At 39.3% G+C, this 14,587-nt stretch overlaps 1 protein-coding gene across 1 annotated transcript in view; it reads right to left on the bottom strand.

Moving 5' to 3' along the window:
* The window catches only part of Chl1 (cell adhesion molecule L1 like), a 192,819-nt gene that overhangs the window by 54,664 nt on the left and 123,568 nt on the right, over positions 1–14,587 (bottom strand). Inside the window, exons 6-9 of the mRNA XM_027931903.2 lie at positions 6,268–6,390; positions 5,128–5,298; positions 4,068–4,115; positions 2,533–2,653 (exon numbers count right to left, since the gene is read on the bottom strand). Of these exons, the coding sequence (XP_027787704.2) occupies positions 2,533–2,653; positions 4,068–4,115; positions 5,128–5,298; positions 6,268–6,390 (463 nt within the window). The remainder of the gene's footprint in view (positions 1–2,532; positions 2,654–4,067; positions 4,116–5,127; positions 5,299–6,267; positions 6,391–14,587) is intronic.

Below are 14,587 nucleotides of genomic sequence, written 5' to 3'. Positions count from 1 at the left end.
GTCTCCTGCCTACTTGTCTTTCTCTCCATCTGTTACGGGGGCAATCTGCCAAGCCCCAGGATTCTCTGGACCTTGGTGCCTTCCAAACAGGAGTTTTTCCTGAGTCTGCTTTAATCGTGCCAGCATCTCACTCTCCACAAGATCTGTTTTACCCCCAGTCCTTGAAAATGACCAGTTTTCTAATACCTTTCCGTCCAAAGAATCTAATAAGCTGATTTTGAGACTCACATGAACGAACATGCAGTGTTCTCGAAGGGTGGATTCCTGTCACTGCGAGAACTTCTAGATAGAGTCATACAATTTTTTTTTTTTTCTTTTCGAACTTCAGGAACATTTCCTAATAGCACTTGGGTAATGATGTTTCCAGCCATTCACTTGATTCTCACATTATCCTGAACTGAGTTAGACTTAGATGTAATTTGCAGCTGGGGACAGGCAGGAGGCAATCCCAGTCACCTTTCCCTGAGCTTAGAGAAGTGACTTCACTTCTCCCAGAGGGCCCTTGGGTTTCATTTACCTAATGTGCTAATGGGAATAATTACAGTCTCAAAAAGTACTGATGAGGGTAAAATGAGTTAATGTGTGTGAAGTCCAAAACCAAATGCTTGACACAAAATAAGGGCAGGATGTCTTGGCTATGGTTATAATTTTGTTACTATGAAAGGTTGATGGTTTAAAACTCCCCAGAAAAAAATAGAGTAAATTTCAAAACTTTTTTTTTTTTTTTAAACAATGTGTCACTTTGATGTAGAAAGAGAACTAGACAGACAGGATGCCCAAACCAAACCTTGCATGAATAAGAACTACTTTAAGCCAAACCTCTTGGGACAAGGTTTCAGAATCCCCACATCCTGAACATGGAGCACTCTCTTTACATATCCCTTCATGACACTTTAATTTCTATAAAGCACATGAGAGCATTTCTAGTATTCCGAGGACGGTCTGTTCAGTCAACTCAAAAGGTAAATGATGGCATTTGTGAGAGATCAGTGAAAAGAATTATTGGGAGGTTTGCCCCGACCAACCCACAAAAGCTTGAAAAAAAAATATATAATTGTGACCACTGTAAACACATACCAATACAACAACAAAAATGGTGGTGGTTACCATCAAACTGAGAGTTAGGGCTGTGACCTCCTAACACAATGCAGAGACCAAACGTCCTAAACAGGGGTCATGTCACAGCATATAGAGCATGTCAGAGTATACAGGTGATTTGATTCACACAACCAACCTAGATATTTGTTCTGGGTGGAAAGAACAATCTACCAAGCATAGGATTTCTTGAAACAATAATTTCCATGCCTTTTCTTTATGATCTAATTTAAAATTAGTCATTTGGAATATAGACTGAATAATGAACGAGCGACTTTAAAATTTCAAATCCTTGTTCAATTCAACAGACTCCCCAAAGCCCATAGTTACAAAACTGATTAAGGTGTAAATGAATAAACCAGGGTGCCGGGGAAGGAAAAATATTTTTTTTTTTCACGGAATTCCTGATAGTAGGGAGGGATGGTTCCATGCAGAAGGATAGTGGTAGATACAGGTGACCTGGTATGACCAAATATTAAATAAGAGGGCACCAGTTTACATAGACATGAGAAGCTATGTGGTAGGCTTTTTCTCAGAGCACAGAAAAAGATAACAGGACACCATTAGTATCAATGTGAGCCTTCCACAACTCAGTTGTAACATCCTTGCTACTCTGTATACAGCAATAGAATGCCTAACCAGAAATGTGTATTACCTCCTGTGGGAAACAAAGAACTCATAGGTAAAGGACCCTAACAAGAGTATGTAAGGCTATGCCTCCCCACACTTAATGCTAACTAAATGTTCTGGATAAGAATCCACTGAGCCTATGTCTGCACGAATACACACTGCTTCCTGCTGAATGCCCTGTTGTCCTGTGGTTTTGTGAGAGAAGCCTGCAACAGTTACTCAGTAAATATAACAACTCCAAGAGATGACCAAGCAAGGTCCCTTAGGGCTTCGGTGGAGGAATTGGAAAAGTGTATTGCTTTCTGAGCTCATTGGGTTTTGACATGAAACTTTCTTGAATTCCGTGGTCTGAACCTGCTTGTGTGCAAAGGGCAGTGGGATAGAATACCAATAAATGGAAATGAGAAGGGGCAGAGCTGGCACTGTAACAAACAAAAGTGGGACCAGCCAAGCGAGCCAAAAGGGCAAACCTGGCCCAGGAGGACCAAGGCTCATGGCTAGCAACCTCAGGCTGCAAGGTGCGCAGCCGTCTTAGACCACCGGCTTAGGTAAGGGGAAGGCCACCTTTGTCCTCTCAATTCACAATATCACCAATCAAACACAGAGGTGTGATGACAAGCCAATTTCAGTCATGGCCTCAAGTCTGCAGGGTGACGTCCCAGCCACTTCTTTGAGACATTCGGTAACCAGGGTTATTTTAAAGAAAAGAAGCGAAGCATTTAAAATCACGCATGCAAGCACATTTCTCTCGGATGTCTCATTCTTCAGGGAGTGGACCAAGTCCCGAGCAGGAGCCAGGGTACTCACAGGCCCTCGGCGAAACACTCCAACAGCAGGGTGTCCCCTTTGAGGACGGACACTGAAGACTCGCCACCACTCTCCGGGGGAGGCAGTAGCAGCCTAGGCTTCCTCTGCTTGATGGAATTTGCTACAAAAGAGAAAAGAAAAGTCAGACATTTTCAAAGGCAGATAGTTAACACTCTGTGGCAATCTAGGTAGGTGTGTGTACCTATGCGTGTGCACACGCATCTACGTACAGACACATATTTCTATGTCCTTGTTGAAACAGACTGCCCTCCCTCTTTGCAGAAAGAGTGGGTTGTCCCTGAGATGTGCTAAGTGCAATGAAAAGTTTTATAAATGTTATGATTTACATCACCTCATCTAATTCAGAAAATCAGCATTATTCCAATAATTTCTCGACCAAGCCCTTAAGTTAGTTGATAGGCTATGATTTTATATTCTGCACTTTAACCAGGCTGCACCATGCTTGGTGGTTATGTGATCTTTAAAAAAAAAAATTAATTAATGTGCTTAAGTATTTGATAAGGTTTCTATTAAAATACACCTTCCTGGACTCTGCATTCAGATTTCTGATGGAAGGAGCCCAGGGCCTTGCTAAGTTGCTGAGGCTGGCCTCAAACTTGTGATTCTTCTGCTTCAGCTTCCTGAACTGCTAAGACTACAGGTGTGTGACAACACACCTGGCTAAAAAGATTTCAATTCAGTGTTAGAAGATACAGAAAAATATACGTTGAAGTTATTGATCGCCAAGAAAACTACTGCCGATGAATCAGCCCACCTTAACACTGAGGGTATGCCAAGGGGGGCCCTCAGCCACCTCTGCTGATATCACCCGTGTATTAGAAATCCGAGTTCAGTCTCTAGTCCACATGATAGGAGAGGACTACACATTGCATTTCTGTAAATGATTCTTCTAACCTTAGAAAACTAGTCCACTCTCTAATTAAGCTTGAGACATCCTACATTGAACACAATTTCTGATGAATGATCTATGGAAACAAATAAAATTAAAGATTCCGTAGATAAATGAGTGGGGAAATTATTTCCAACTATATTCTTTCTCAGAGAAGCACAATGCATAATGGCCTATTAAGTATTTTATGAAGTCTTACAGGAAAAAAACATTCATGTAACACAGTGTTTCTCTATTTCTCCTGACACTTAGCTATACATAAAGGAAGGGAAAAACTGAATGACTATCAACCTCATAGACCATGAGACATTTTGAGAGACCCCAAATAATTATTCCATCAAATATATACATTATACTATAGCTATCTATCTGTATGTTACTTCTATTATTTGTAATTTTTTCATTATATTTAAAAAGCTACAGATTTATAAAGATGACTCCTTTTGCATGTAAGAAGAGAAGGGAGATAACTATACCCTCTATGCTAGTCTCTTAATAAGAATATAACCATTTTAATAAACTCGTGAAGGTAGTAAAGGAAAAAACTCAAATTCTGAGATGAAAATGAGCTACTTTAGGTGAAAAAAAAAATGAGAACAGTCTATACATGCCAAGTTCGACTTACCCTTGGAACTAATTTCTGTGGATGAACTTGAATCATTAGCATGCTTTACTGAAATATAAAAAAAAATATGGAAGAAAAGAAAACACATACATAATGGAAGATGCTGATATCAAGAAAGAATGAAAAATCAAATACTTTTTTGGTCAGGAAAATTACAACATGAGGTCGAACCAGGCTTCACTAGAACATTGGACTAGAGGTTTACATGGAAAGAGGATTTTAAGACGAGCTAGCTTCCTCTTGAATCACCAAACGTTAATCCAGTTGGGGAGGATACAAGTCACAGCTGCATTAAAGAGAAATTAGGATCCTCAAAAAAAAAAAATGTTGTAGTGAAGCCTGGCACCGTGTGCATTCATACATAATCACGAAAAACTCATGTACCAAATTAGACAATGGGATGGTGATGCCAACTTTCAATATACCAGGGCCAATTATGCAGTCGGGGAACTGTTGGGGATTATCTCTTCCCTTTGAATCTTATGGTTCTTCCTCCCACTAATTACTTTTTTCCCATTTGGGAACCCAGACTAGCATCTGCAGAATCAAGTAGGAAAGAAGGGGGCAATTGGAATAACTTTTGCCAATTTGGTCAAAGGACAAAGAAAAAGCTTGATGTGATGGAAATGTTATTACCAGACTCTTTGTATTTTTTGACTCTTTGTTATGTTCTCTCCCATTTTCAGCCTGCTAGTTTATCCAAGGTCACGGTCGATCAATGCCTGAGACAGGCTTAGGGGAAAAAAAAGAAAAGAAAAAAGAAAACCCTGGGATTTCACTGTGTATTTCAGCCACTGAAAATGCCTGGATCCTGCAGACGTCAAATGAAACACATTTGGACTGTGAATTGAGATTTGATTTTTTTTTCTGGCTGCCAGAGACAGAGCTACTGTGGACCTGCAGCTGCAGATGTCTCTTTCATCTGGATGCAGTCTCTAGAGTTGCACTCAACAATGATGGAAAAGACCAGCCTGTCTTTAACTGTCTTCACTCAGGATGAAATCGTACACCGTATTTGCATTCAGCGCACGTGATGCCGTGATAAATTATTTGGACTTACAACTGTTCACTGTGAGCTTCATTGGCATCTTTTGAACGATTGTCCTTAGTCTCGGGAACGCGGCAAAGCAACAATAATCGTTCCGACTGTCTTTTTCTTCCACGTTTGCAAAGTACAGATCTCCCTTTTGGCTCATGTATACTCTCTCATCCTGTTCGATGTGTTCTAATTCTGAAAAGAAATACCTTATCGTCAAAGGGGGGACGGTGCTACCTCATCGTTTTTATTTCTTGTCTGTTATTTATTTGACTTGATTTTTCTTATCTTTTTTTTTAATTGGTTTGATTTTTCTTATGGACAAGAAATCTGTGCATTCAAATTCTTCTTACCATCTAGGTCTCTCTACCTGTGCTGTGCTGGTCGACAATGGCTTATCCAAAACCCGATCGATTGAGATCAAGGTCTACTTCTTACTTTCATTTGCTTCGGATGGTATTTCTTTAAAACAGAGCTCCCACCAAAACTGATGTCTATAATATTAACCTCCCTGTCCTGGAGGTAGCCTGGGATGTTCTAGAGTGACTGGAATGTGGAAATTTTGATGGTAGTCAGGAGTAGCTTCATTTGCTACCTCCTGAGTGCTGGATAAATATTTTTCTCTGTGGGCCACAGTGAAAAGCACATCCAGGAAGACGGCTAAGGCTCACTAGACGTGGCCTCTACAGGAGCCTGAGATTTCAGATCGAGAGTCAGCAAGCCTTTTAGAAAACTGAGCACCAAGGTGGATACTAAATATGCTGTGGGTCACTGCATTTAGCAAGCAGAACATTGCTCACAGAGACAAAGGAAACCAGCAACATAATCAAGTCCTCCTCCACTCTAGCACGGCCTATATACCAAGGGTAGACCAGTTGTTTTGGAATATGGAAACTATCCTTTTACAGACACACTCAGTCATCTGGAGAATCTCTCCTCTTTGAAATATGATAAAAATCAAGAGATAACTTTAGTACTTTTCTAGTGTTTTCAGGTACGCTATTCCATTTGTATTTAGGATGAGGGACAAGGTTTCATTGGACCTCATTTTACAAACCTACTTGAGTCGACATGGATACTATTATAAGAATATTTTATTTTTTTGGATTTTTATATGATTTCCATGATGCATGATGCCCCCCCCCGGGACAGAGCATTACTTACCTATATTCATCCAATAAATGTGTAGGGGCGGGAGACCTTTAGGAGGAGTACACTGGAGAACGATAGGATCTCCTTCCTCCACCTCCAGAGGCTCAATTTTTTCTTTGGGAAATTTGGGAACACCTGGTATGAAGATCATTTTAAGACATTATTTCAAAATGAGCTTTTCATTTCAGCTAATATCTTAATAAATTCTCCATTTAAAAAAATATATAAACATTTTTAGGACACTCAACCCTGTTCTGACATTTGCCCTATAGAGGTAAGCACTAGAAAGATTCTGATACACATTCTTATGCAACTTTGCACATCACTTCTGCACTGCGAAGTCTTAGAGAAAGATATTTTTTGCTATGTGACATCAATAAGGCAAAAATACCCCTGTACATATCTTTCAGAGCAGGGGTACAAATCACAGGGTTTGCTCTTTTTTCAGTTTTGATAGACATGGACTCTTTTCTCTCCAAACACTGTGATTTCTTTTTGGCCATGGTGTATTCTCTATCTCTTGCTTTAGTGCAAAGGCCTTGAATGTGACTGGTAACTATTCCATTCAGAGTAAAAACCACATTAAAAAAAATTTTTTTTTCAAAGCCCATGTGGGAAAAATCACAAAAACATAATGAAAAAGTCAAACAGGACTACTTTAAGTTGCAAAGAGAGCCAACCATCTTGGAGTCACTCCAATAAATGAAACCTTAAGTGAAATGAAATTGATGTAGGAAACTTTCTAATATTTCCACCTATGGTCTCCTTCTCATATTGAAGTCAATTACCTGAAAGAACAATCCAGTTACAACGTGACTATAAGTCAGAACTGCAGAATGTGAAATACAACATCGATGTTTAAAATTGTTCTGAGTATTTACAAGGATATTCAAAATGCATACTGCCTGGATATTATATTGGAGCCTTTCAACTTTCTTGAAATTTGCATTCTAGAGTTAGGCAAACTCTGGTGGAGAAAATAACCTCATGAAGGAATTAGTAACAGTCCTGCCCTGATGGAATTTATAACCAGGTTTTCCCATTGTTATCTTTTTTGATTAAGTTGTGATTCACAACCAATTGTCCTTTTTCTTGGAAATCCAAAGCCCTTCTTATTATTGCAGTCTCTTTTGAGAAGCTTTGTGCATTTCCTGTACATTGTCATGCATTCTTTCAAACTCAACCCCAACTCTTGAGTAGTTGAGGGTATTTGCTGACATTTCTCTTATGGGTGCACCGGCTGTTTACAATAAATTGCTTTTTGTCTAAATTCAGGGGCCTTTCAAAGCTTAGCATTGCAGGAGGTTACTGTGGGGTTACTGCAATGTCTCTGCAATTTGGGAAAAGCATGCTTTAGTTCTCTTTCTAATTCAGCCGTGCCACAGTGCTTCAGTAGATGGATTCCCTCTTGATCAAATCATCCGAGCAGATGTCTCTTGGAAACATATTTGAAATGACGAGCGGCTGTGAATCATGCTTCTGGGAGAAGTAGCACAAAATTCCCACTCAAAGTACATTCAGTAAACTCACTCTGTTAAGATCCTAGGTAGAAAATATCATTGGCAGCTCTTGGGTCAAGCATTGGTTTCCATTGAAGGCTAATGTTATTCAAGTCATTCTGGAGGAAGAAAATCTTAGGCAAATAAGATGTAGCAACTAATACAAAACTGTCAGGTGCCCAGGGCTTCAAATGCAAGTCACCTGTTTAGTGTTACTTACTATAACCAAAGTTCAAAAGACCCACACTTCCCCATTAGGCAACTGTTTAATCTGTTTAAACTCAGTTACCAAGAGCAAAAGAGGCGAGGCAAAGTAGATCAGAAAATGGAAGGACCATAATAATCCTCCATAATAAGCCAACTTTACAAGGCTTAATGTAAATACACAGGTCGCTGGATGATATCTACAGTAAAGTAGATAATTAATAAGGTGCATCAATACCTAATTGGAGAACTGATTTCTCAGAGCATTCAAGGAAATTTAATGATTCAGAGAGTGCAACTAGGGAAGCTCAAACACACCCTCATTAATTAAATGTAGATTATAAAATTCTAGTTATGAAACTGTAAATATGTAACCCAACTGGCTTCTAAAGCATCAATAATGAAAAAGGAAAGGAGAGAAAATTTATACATCTACCAAACCCTTTTACACAGGCCATAAATCTTTGAGACAGCTTTTAACTAAAGACGAAATTAGTATCAGGAAAAAAGGAAAGAATATTTATATATTTATTAATTAAAGTTTCAGAAGGAACATGGTAAAGGAAATTAATTTTTCAGGATGTTTTAGGTCTTATTTGACTCTGAAACTAGATAGTCTGCTCCTGTACTCAAAAATGCAAAAAGTTTAATATTCACGGATAAATATTAGATTTAATTAACATAATGCAAGAGTGAGCACAGAGTCGACCTCAATTCAAAGGAAGACATGACTCTATATAATAACAAGTCAAATAGCCGGGCGCACACCTGTAAACCTAGCAGCTCAGGAAGCTGAGGCAGGAGGATTGCAAGTTCAAAGCCAGGCTCAGCAACTTAGGGAAGCCCTACGCAACTTAGTGAGACCCCGTCTCTAAATAAAATATAATAAAAAAAAGGACTGGGGATGTGGCTCAGTGGTTAACTACTCCTGGGTTCAATCCTGGTACCAAGAAAAAAAAAGTCAAGCCACTAACTAATTGTGCTTTTCTTATGATATGCATTAATTAGCATTATTGAGTGTGGACAGATGAGACTTTAAAAAGTAAATTGTAAAACAACAATTTTTGTGCGTGTGATGCAACTACACTCTTCTGGGTTGCCAATATATTTCCAAGGGGAACTCCGCGAACATAAAAAATCATGTTTTGGGGGTTTTTAAAATTTATGTATATATGCATTACAATTCTTATTACACATACAGAGCATAGTTGTTTTTATATCTCTGGTTGTATACAAAGTATATTCACACCAATTTGTGTGTTTATACATGTACTTTGGATAATAATGATCATCACATTCCACCATCATTTATAACCTCATGCCCTCTCCCTTCCCCTCCAACCCCTCTGCCCACTGGACATAACCATGAACGCCTTCTCTGAACAGGGATCAGAATCTACTATACATCAGTATCTACCTAAGCAGGACTTACAGAATGTCCACAAATCCCATCAACCACGACCAGATGTTTCCTTTCCAAATAACATCAAATCAGCTAATCAGGCACATTGCAACTTCTGTCTCCCCAATGTTCTCAAAGAGGCTGAGTATGAAGTACAGTGAAGAAATTTCTAGGAACCACCCCAAGAATGTAAGTGACACTTAAATATGTTCCTGTTGGGCTTCTTCATAACTTCCCCTTGGTCTCCTTCAAGCCCAGCACACCTGTGAATATGAACTCTGTGGGAGTTGAGTTCTAAAACTTCAGGTGCTGCCAGTGAGCTCTGAAAACTCATCATCTTGATTCTTTCAATCCAACATACAGAAAAAAAAAAAAATAACCTCTTTGTATGAAAATAGAGAAGGCTTTGACAAAAATGTTATATCTAGAAGATATGCCACAGGATAACGTGGTTTCTAGCCTAAGCAGTGCCCCTGTACCATCTCACTAATAACTTTACCTTTCAGGGAGTTTCAGTAGAATTCACACCTGTGTCACTTGGAGGTAAAAGGAATTGGTGACTTCACCACTACCAAGTTATGGAACACTGCAGATTTTCTTGGGCCTTAAAGAAATAAAGTTAAAGGTTTCCCTGCTATATGATTCTGCTATTCTACTACCAAGCTGCTTTTTCAATCACTGAGCCACATCTCAAAAAAAAAAAAAAAAAAAAAAAAAAAAAATATATATATATATATATATATATATATATATATATATATATATATATATATATATATATTTGTTGTTGTTGTTGTTTTGAGGCAGGGCCTTGCTAAGTTGCTTAGGGCCTCGCTGAATTGCTGAGGCTGGCTTTGAACTTGTGATCCTTCTGCCCCAGTCTCCTGAGCCACTGGGATTAAAGGTGTGGGCCACCACACCTGCCCCAAGCTATTTTCAAGGAAGCACATCTTCTGCATAATTAGAGCATATGTAACCTGAACCATCAGAGTAGATGGTGTATAACACCATAAGGCATCAAGTCACACCTATGAACTCTGAAGTCAGTATCTTTGGGTTAACCGCTACCTTGGTCCTTGAATTTTCTTAGGTAATATGCTTCAGGATCCTCATTTGTAAAATGCAAAACACATGTAAAATGCAAAACACAGTGACGCCTAACTCACTTGATTTGTGTCAAAGTTTAAATATCATATTTCATATGAACCAACTGAAATAATCCCTGGCATTTCAAAAGCACTCAATATACATGATAACTATTCAGATATTGCACCTTTGCAGGATACACACAGCCACGTGGCTAGAGATGAGACCAGCAAAGGACTGGAGGGCTCTTCTCGGCTGCTGCCCTGGATGCTCCTTGTAAGCCTGTATTTTAACAACTTTGGTGATTTTATACAGATAGTTGAAAGAGGAAGTGGAGAGGGGAGTGGAGATTGCATATTCCATGCACAGCCTATGATTTATTTATTGAATGATTTCCCCCTACCCATCCCTGGGCTAATCTTTCTTTGCCAAAGAGCTCTATCTATTTTGACTTGTCTTTCTGTTTACAGAACTGGCCTGGTGAGCTTTTGAGTGCTGTAGATTTTGCTTCAATGTGCTTGGCACATGGCTTCTAGCCCGCCGTCATTATCATGAATGCAGGCTACCGAGCTTGCGGGCTGAAGTCCCCCCACCCTCAGCTTCCATCTGTAAGGAGATTTAATTGATTCCCATTTCCTGTAGAGTACCCCATTAATCCACTTAGGACTGCAGTCTTCCTTTCAGCCCATGAGCTTCTAATGAATCCCCGCCGAAGAAGGAACTCCAATGCAGCCCGCTTCACGCCCATCATTCAGGAACCCTGATGAATGAGTGCAAAACCCTCAGCCATAGTTAAACCCTGAAAATTCAAAGTTGTCCTCTCAACTGAGCAAACCGATCGTCTTTGGTGGGTTTGCACATAGTAACAGACTCGTGGTTTTTTTCTTCTCCTACCCCTCCCAAATCAGAATGGTAAGAAGCCCAGGTTTGGTCTTAAGGTAAATTGTCCTGAGGAATTTGAGGAAGATATGCAAATGTAGGGAGCGGGCACATTAGTCATTCTAATTGGGTTTTATTAAAACATTATATTGATGATTTCATCTCTGAGTCCACCATTTCTTAGATTATTTCCATAGCATGTGGACACTGAGTGATTACTTTTATTCTTTCTTTTCTTCGTCAGCCTCTGCAGGATAAATCAATCACTAACAATATGCATTCATGCAGCATTTCCAAAGCAATGAAAGGAGGGAGGATATGATAGCCCACCATCTTTCTTACTTTTAAGGATTCTAATTAATTTGTACGACAATCTCCAACAAGGACACCACTAAATGCTTTAAAGACACCAGAGACTTTACAACAGCGCCATTTATAATAGCCAAGGAAGTGGAAATAATCTAAGTAGTCACCAACATATGAATAGAAGGAAAAAAAAACAATGAGGTTCATCCATATGATCGATCATTACTCAGGAACAGAAAGGAGCAAGTACTGAGATATGCCACAGCACACATGAACTGCAGAAGAAAAAAAAAAAAAACACTACGAGAAAGAAACCACGTGGAAAAAAAAAAAACTGCCTATGATTCCTTTTGCATAAAATGTCCAGAAAATTAAATTTAGAGAAGCAAAAATTTGATGGGTCAGTAGCAATGGCTGACAGGTGGGAAAAGAGATTACGTGCAAATGAGCAGAGAGAAGTTTGAAGGGGATGTTGGAATTGTTTAAATACAAAAATCACAATGATGTTGCACTAAATATATTTTTTTTACTAAAAAAGTCCCTCCCTGTGCATTTAATACAGTTAAAACCATGACGTGGCCAAGATAGCCTGAAACATACGGTGCGGAAAAGATGGCCCTTTTAACAAATGGTGCTGGGAAAACTGGAAATCCATACACAGAAGAATGAAATGTAACCCCATCTCTCACCCTGCACAAAGGCCAAAGCAGACCAAAGATCTAGGAATTAGATGAGAAATCCCACAACTGCAAGAAGAAAATGTAGGCTCAACCCTCCGACGTGTCAGCACTTCTTGAACAAGACTCCTAAAGCACAAGAAATAAAATCAAACATCAAGAAACTGTGATGGTGCGTGGGACGGTGGCACATGCCTGTATTTCAGTGGCTCAGGAGGCTGAGACAGGAGGATCGTGAGTTCAAAGCCAGCCTCAGCAAAAGTGAGGTGCTAAACAACTCAGTGAGACCCTGTCTCTAAATTTTATATATATATGGGCTGGGGATGTGGCTCAGTGATTGGGGGCCCCTGAGTTCAATCCCCAGTAACCCCCCACCAAAAAAAAATCTGATGGCGTCAAACTACAAAGCTTCTGCATAGCAAAGGAAACAGAAGTGTAAAGAAAGAGCCTACAGAATGGAAGATCTTTGCCACCTGCTTCTCAGATGGGAATTAATATCCAGAATATACAAAGAACTCAAAAAAAAAAAAAAAAGTACAGACATTTCTCAAAATAAGAAATTCCTCAAAAGGAATTTCTCAAAAGAAGAAATAGTAATGGGCAATCAATATATGGAAAAATGTCCAACATCTCTAGCAATTAGAGAAATGCAAATCAAAACTGCATTGAAATTTCATCTCACTCCAGCCAGAAGGGCAAGTATGAAAAATTCAAGTAATAATAAATGTTGGCAAGAATGTGGGGGAAAAGGCACACTCATATGTTGTGGGTGGGACTACAAATTAGTGCAACTGCCATGGAACGTAGTATGGAGATTCCTCAAAAAACCAGGAATGGAACCACCACATGACCCAGCAATCTCACTTCTCAGCATGTATCCAAAAGATTTCAAATCAGCACAGGACAGTGACATAGCCACATCAATGTTTATAGTAGCACAATTCACAATGGCCACGCTATGGAACCAGCCCAGATGCCCTTCCACAGATGAATGGATAAAGATATGGAGTATCACTCAGTCATAAAGAAGAATGGCATTATGGCATTTGCCAGTAAATGAATGGAAGTGGATAATATTATACTAAGTGAAATGAACCAGTCCCAAAAAATCAAAGGTACAATATTTTCTCTGATACAAAGAAACTAATCCAAAATAGAAGGAGAGGTAAGAATTATAGAAAATAAAAAAAAATAGGAGAGAGAAAGAAAAAAGAGTGAGATGGAATTTCATCAAAATAGAGGAAAGATCAGTGGAATGAAACTCAAGTGAGTTTTTGCGTGTGTGTGCGTGGATGTGGATGGTGGGTACCAGTATTGGGTGTATCCAGAGGACACTAATTAACAAAGCAAAAGTGAATTGTAAGTGGATTGAAGAGGGATCAGTGGAGTGGAGGGAGGGTACTGGGGATTGAATTAGAGTGGGCTGTGATCCATGATTTTGTGATTACGTCAGGGTGTATCCTGGCATTGCATATAACTAAAAAGGATTTTAAAAATCAGAGAACAGAAAAATCAGTAGAAGTTGGGATAGGTTAGAATGTTACATGGAGAGACCTGATCTGACTCCTAAAGGGCACTATAATAAGTACCATTATTTATATAATTATATTAAACTCTATGGATAGTTTATAATGAAGGCAAAAAAAAAAAGTTTCTATTTCCCACATACACACACACTACCACACCCACATTAAGTCCTATATTATTACCTACCACTAGGCCTATGCGTTAGAAGCTTGGTCCACAAGGTGGCGCTGTTGGGAGGTGGCAAGACTTTGAGGGGCGGGGTTTAGTGAGAGGTCCTTAGGTTATCGGGGGCGTGTCCTTCTAGGAGATAACAGATCCTTGGCCTCTTCCTCTTTCTCTTTGCCCCAGCTCATCATGTAAGCAGGTTTTGGACTCTCTCACACTCCCTCCATGATGTCTGCCTCAATACAGGCCCAAAGCTATGACGTCAGACCACCATGGAAATGGAACCTCCAAAACCATGGGCCCAAATACTTTTTTTTCACTTCATAAGTTATTATTTTTTTAATAAGGATAGAAAGCTGACTGTATTACACCTAGGAAAATGGATGGCATATGAGAAGAGCTTAATGAAGGCTTGTTGACTAGTTCACCGACTAAATCCCTATGCTGCATCTTAGAAAACCAATTTAGTTCAATGATTTCTCAAGTATGTGTAAATGGTACATTCTGCTTGTTGGGCTTTATTTTTTTTTCCTTCACTCTTTCCGTAGGAAACTAAACGGAAATATTGTTGAAAATAGAAAGAACTA

This window comes from Marmota flaviventris, chromosome 20, assembly GCF_047511675.1.
Source record: "Marmota flaviventris isolate mMarFla1 chromosome 20, mMarFla1.hap1, whole genome shotgun sequence".
Lineage (NCBI taxonomy): Eukaryota > Metazoa > Chordata > Mammalia > Rodentia > Sciuridae > Marmota > Marmota flaviventris.
This window is presented reverse-complemented; position numbering and strand designations above follow the sequence as displayed.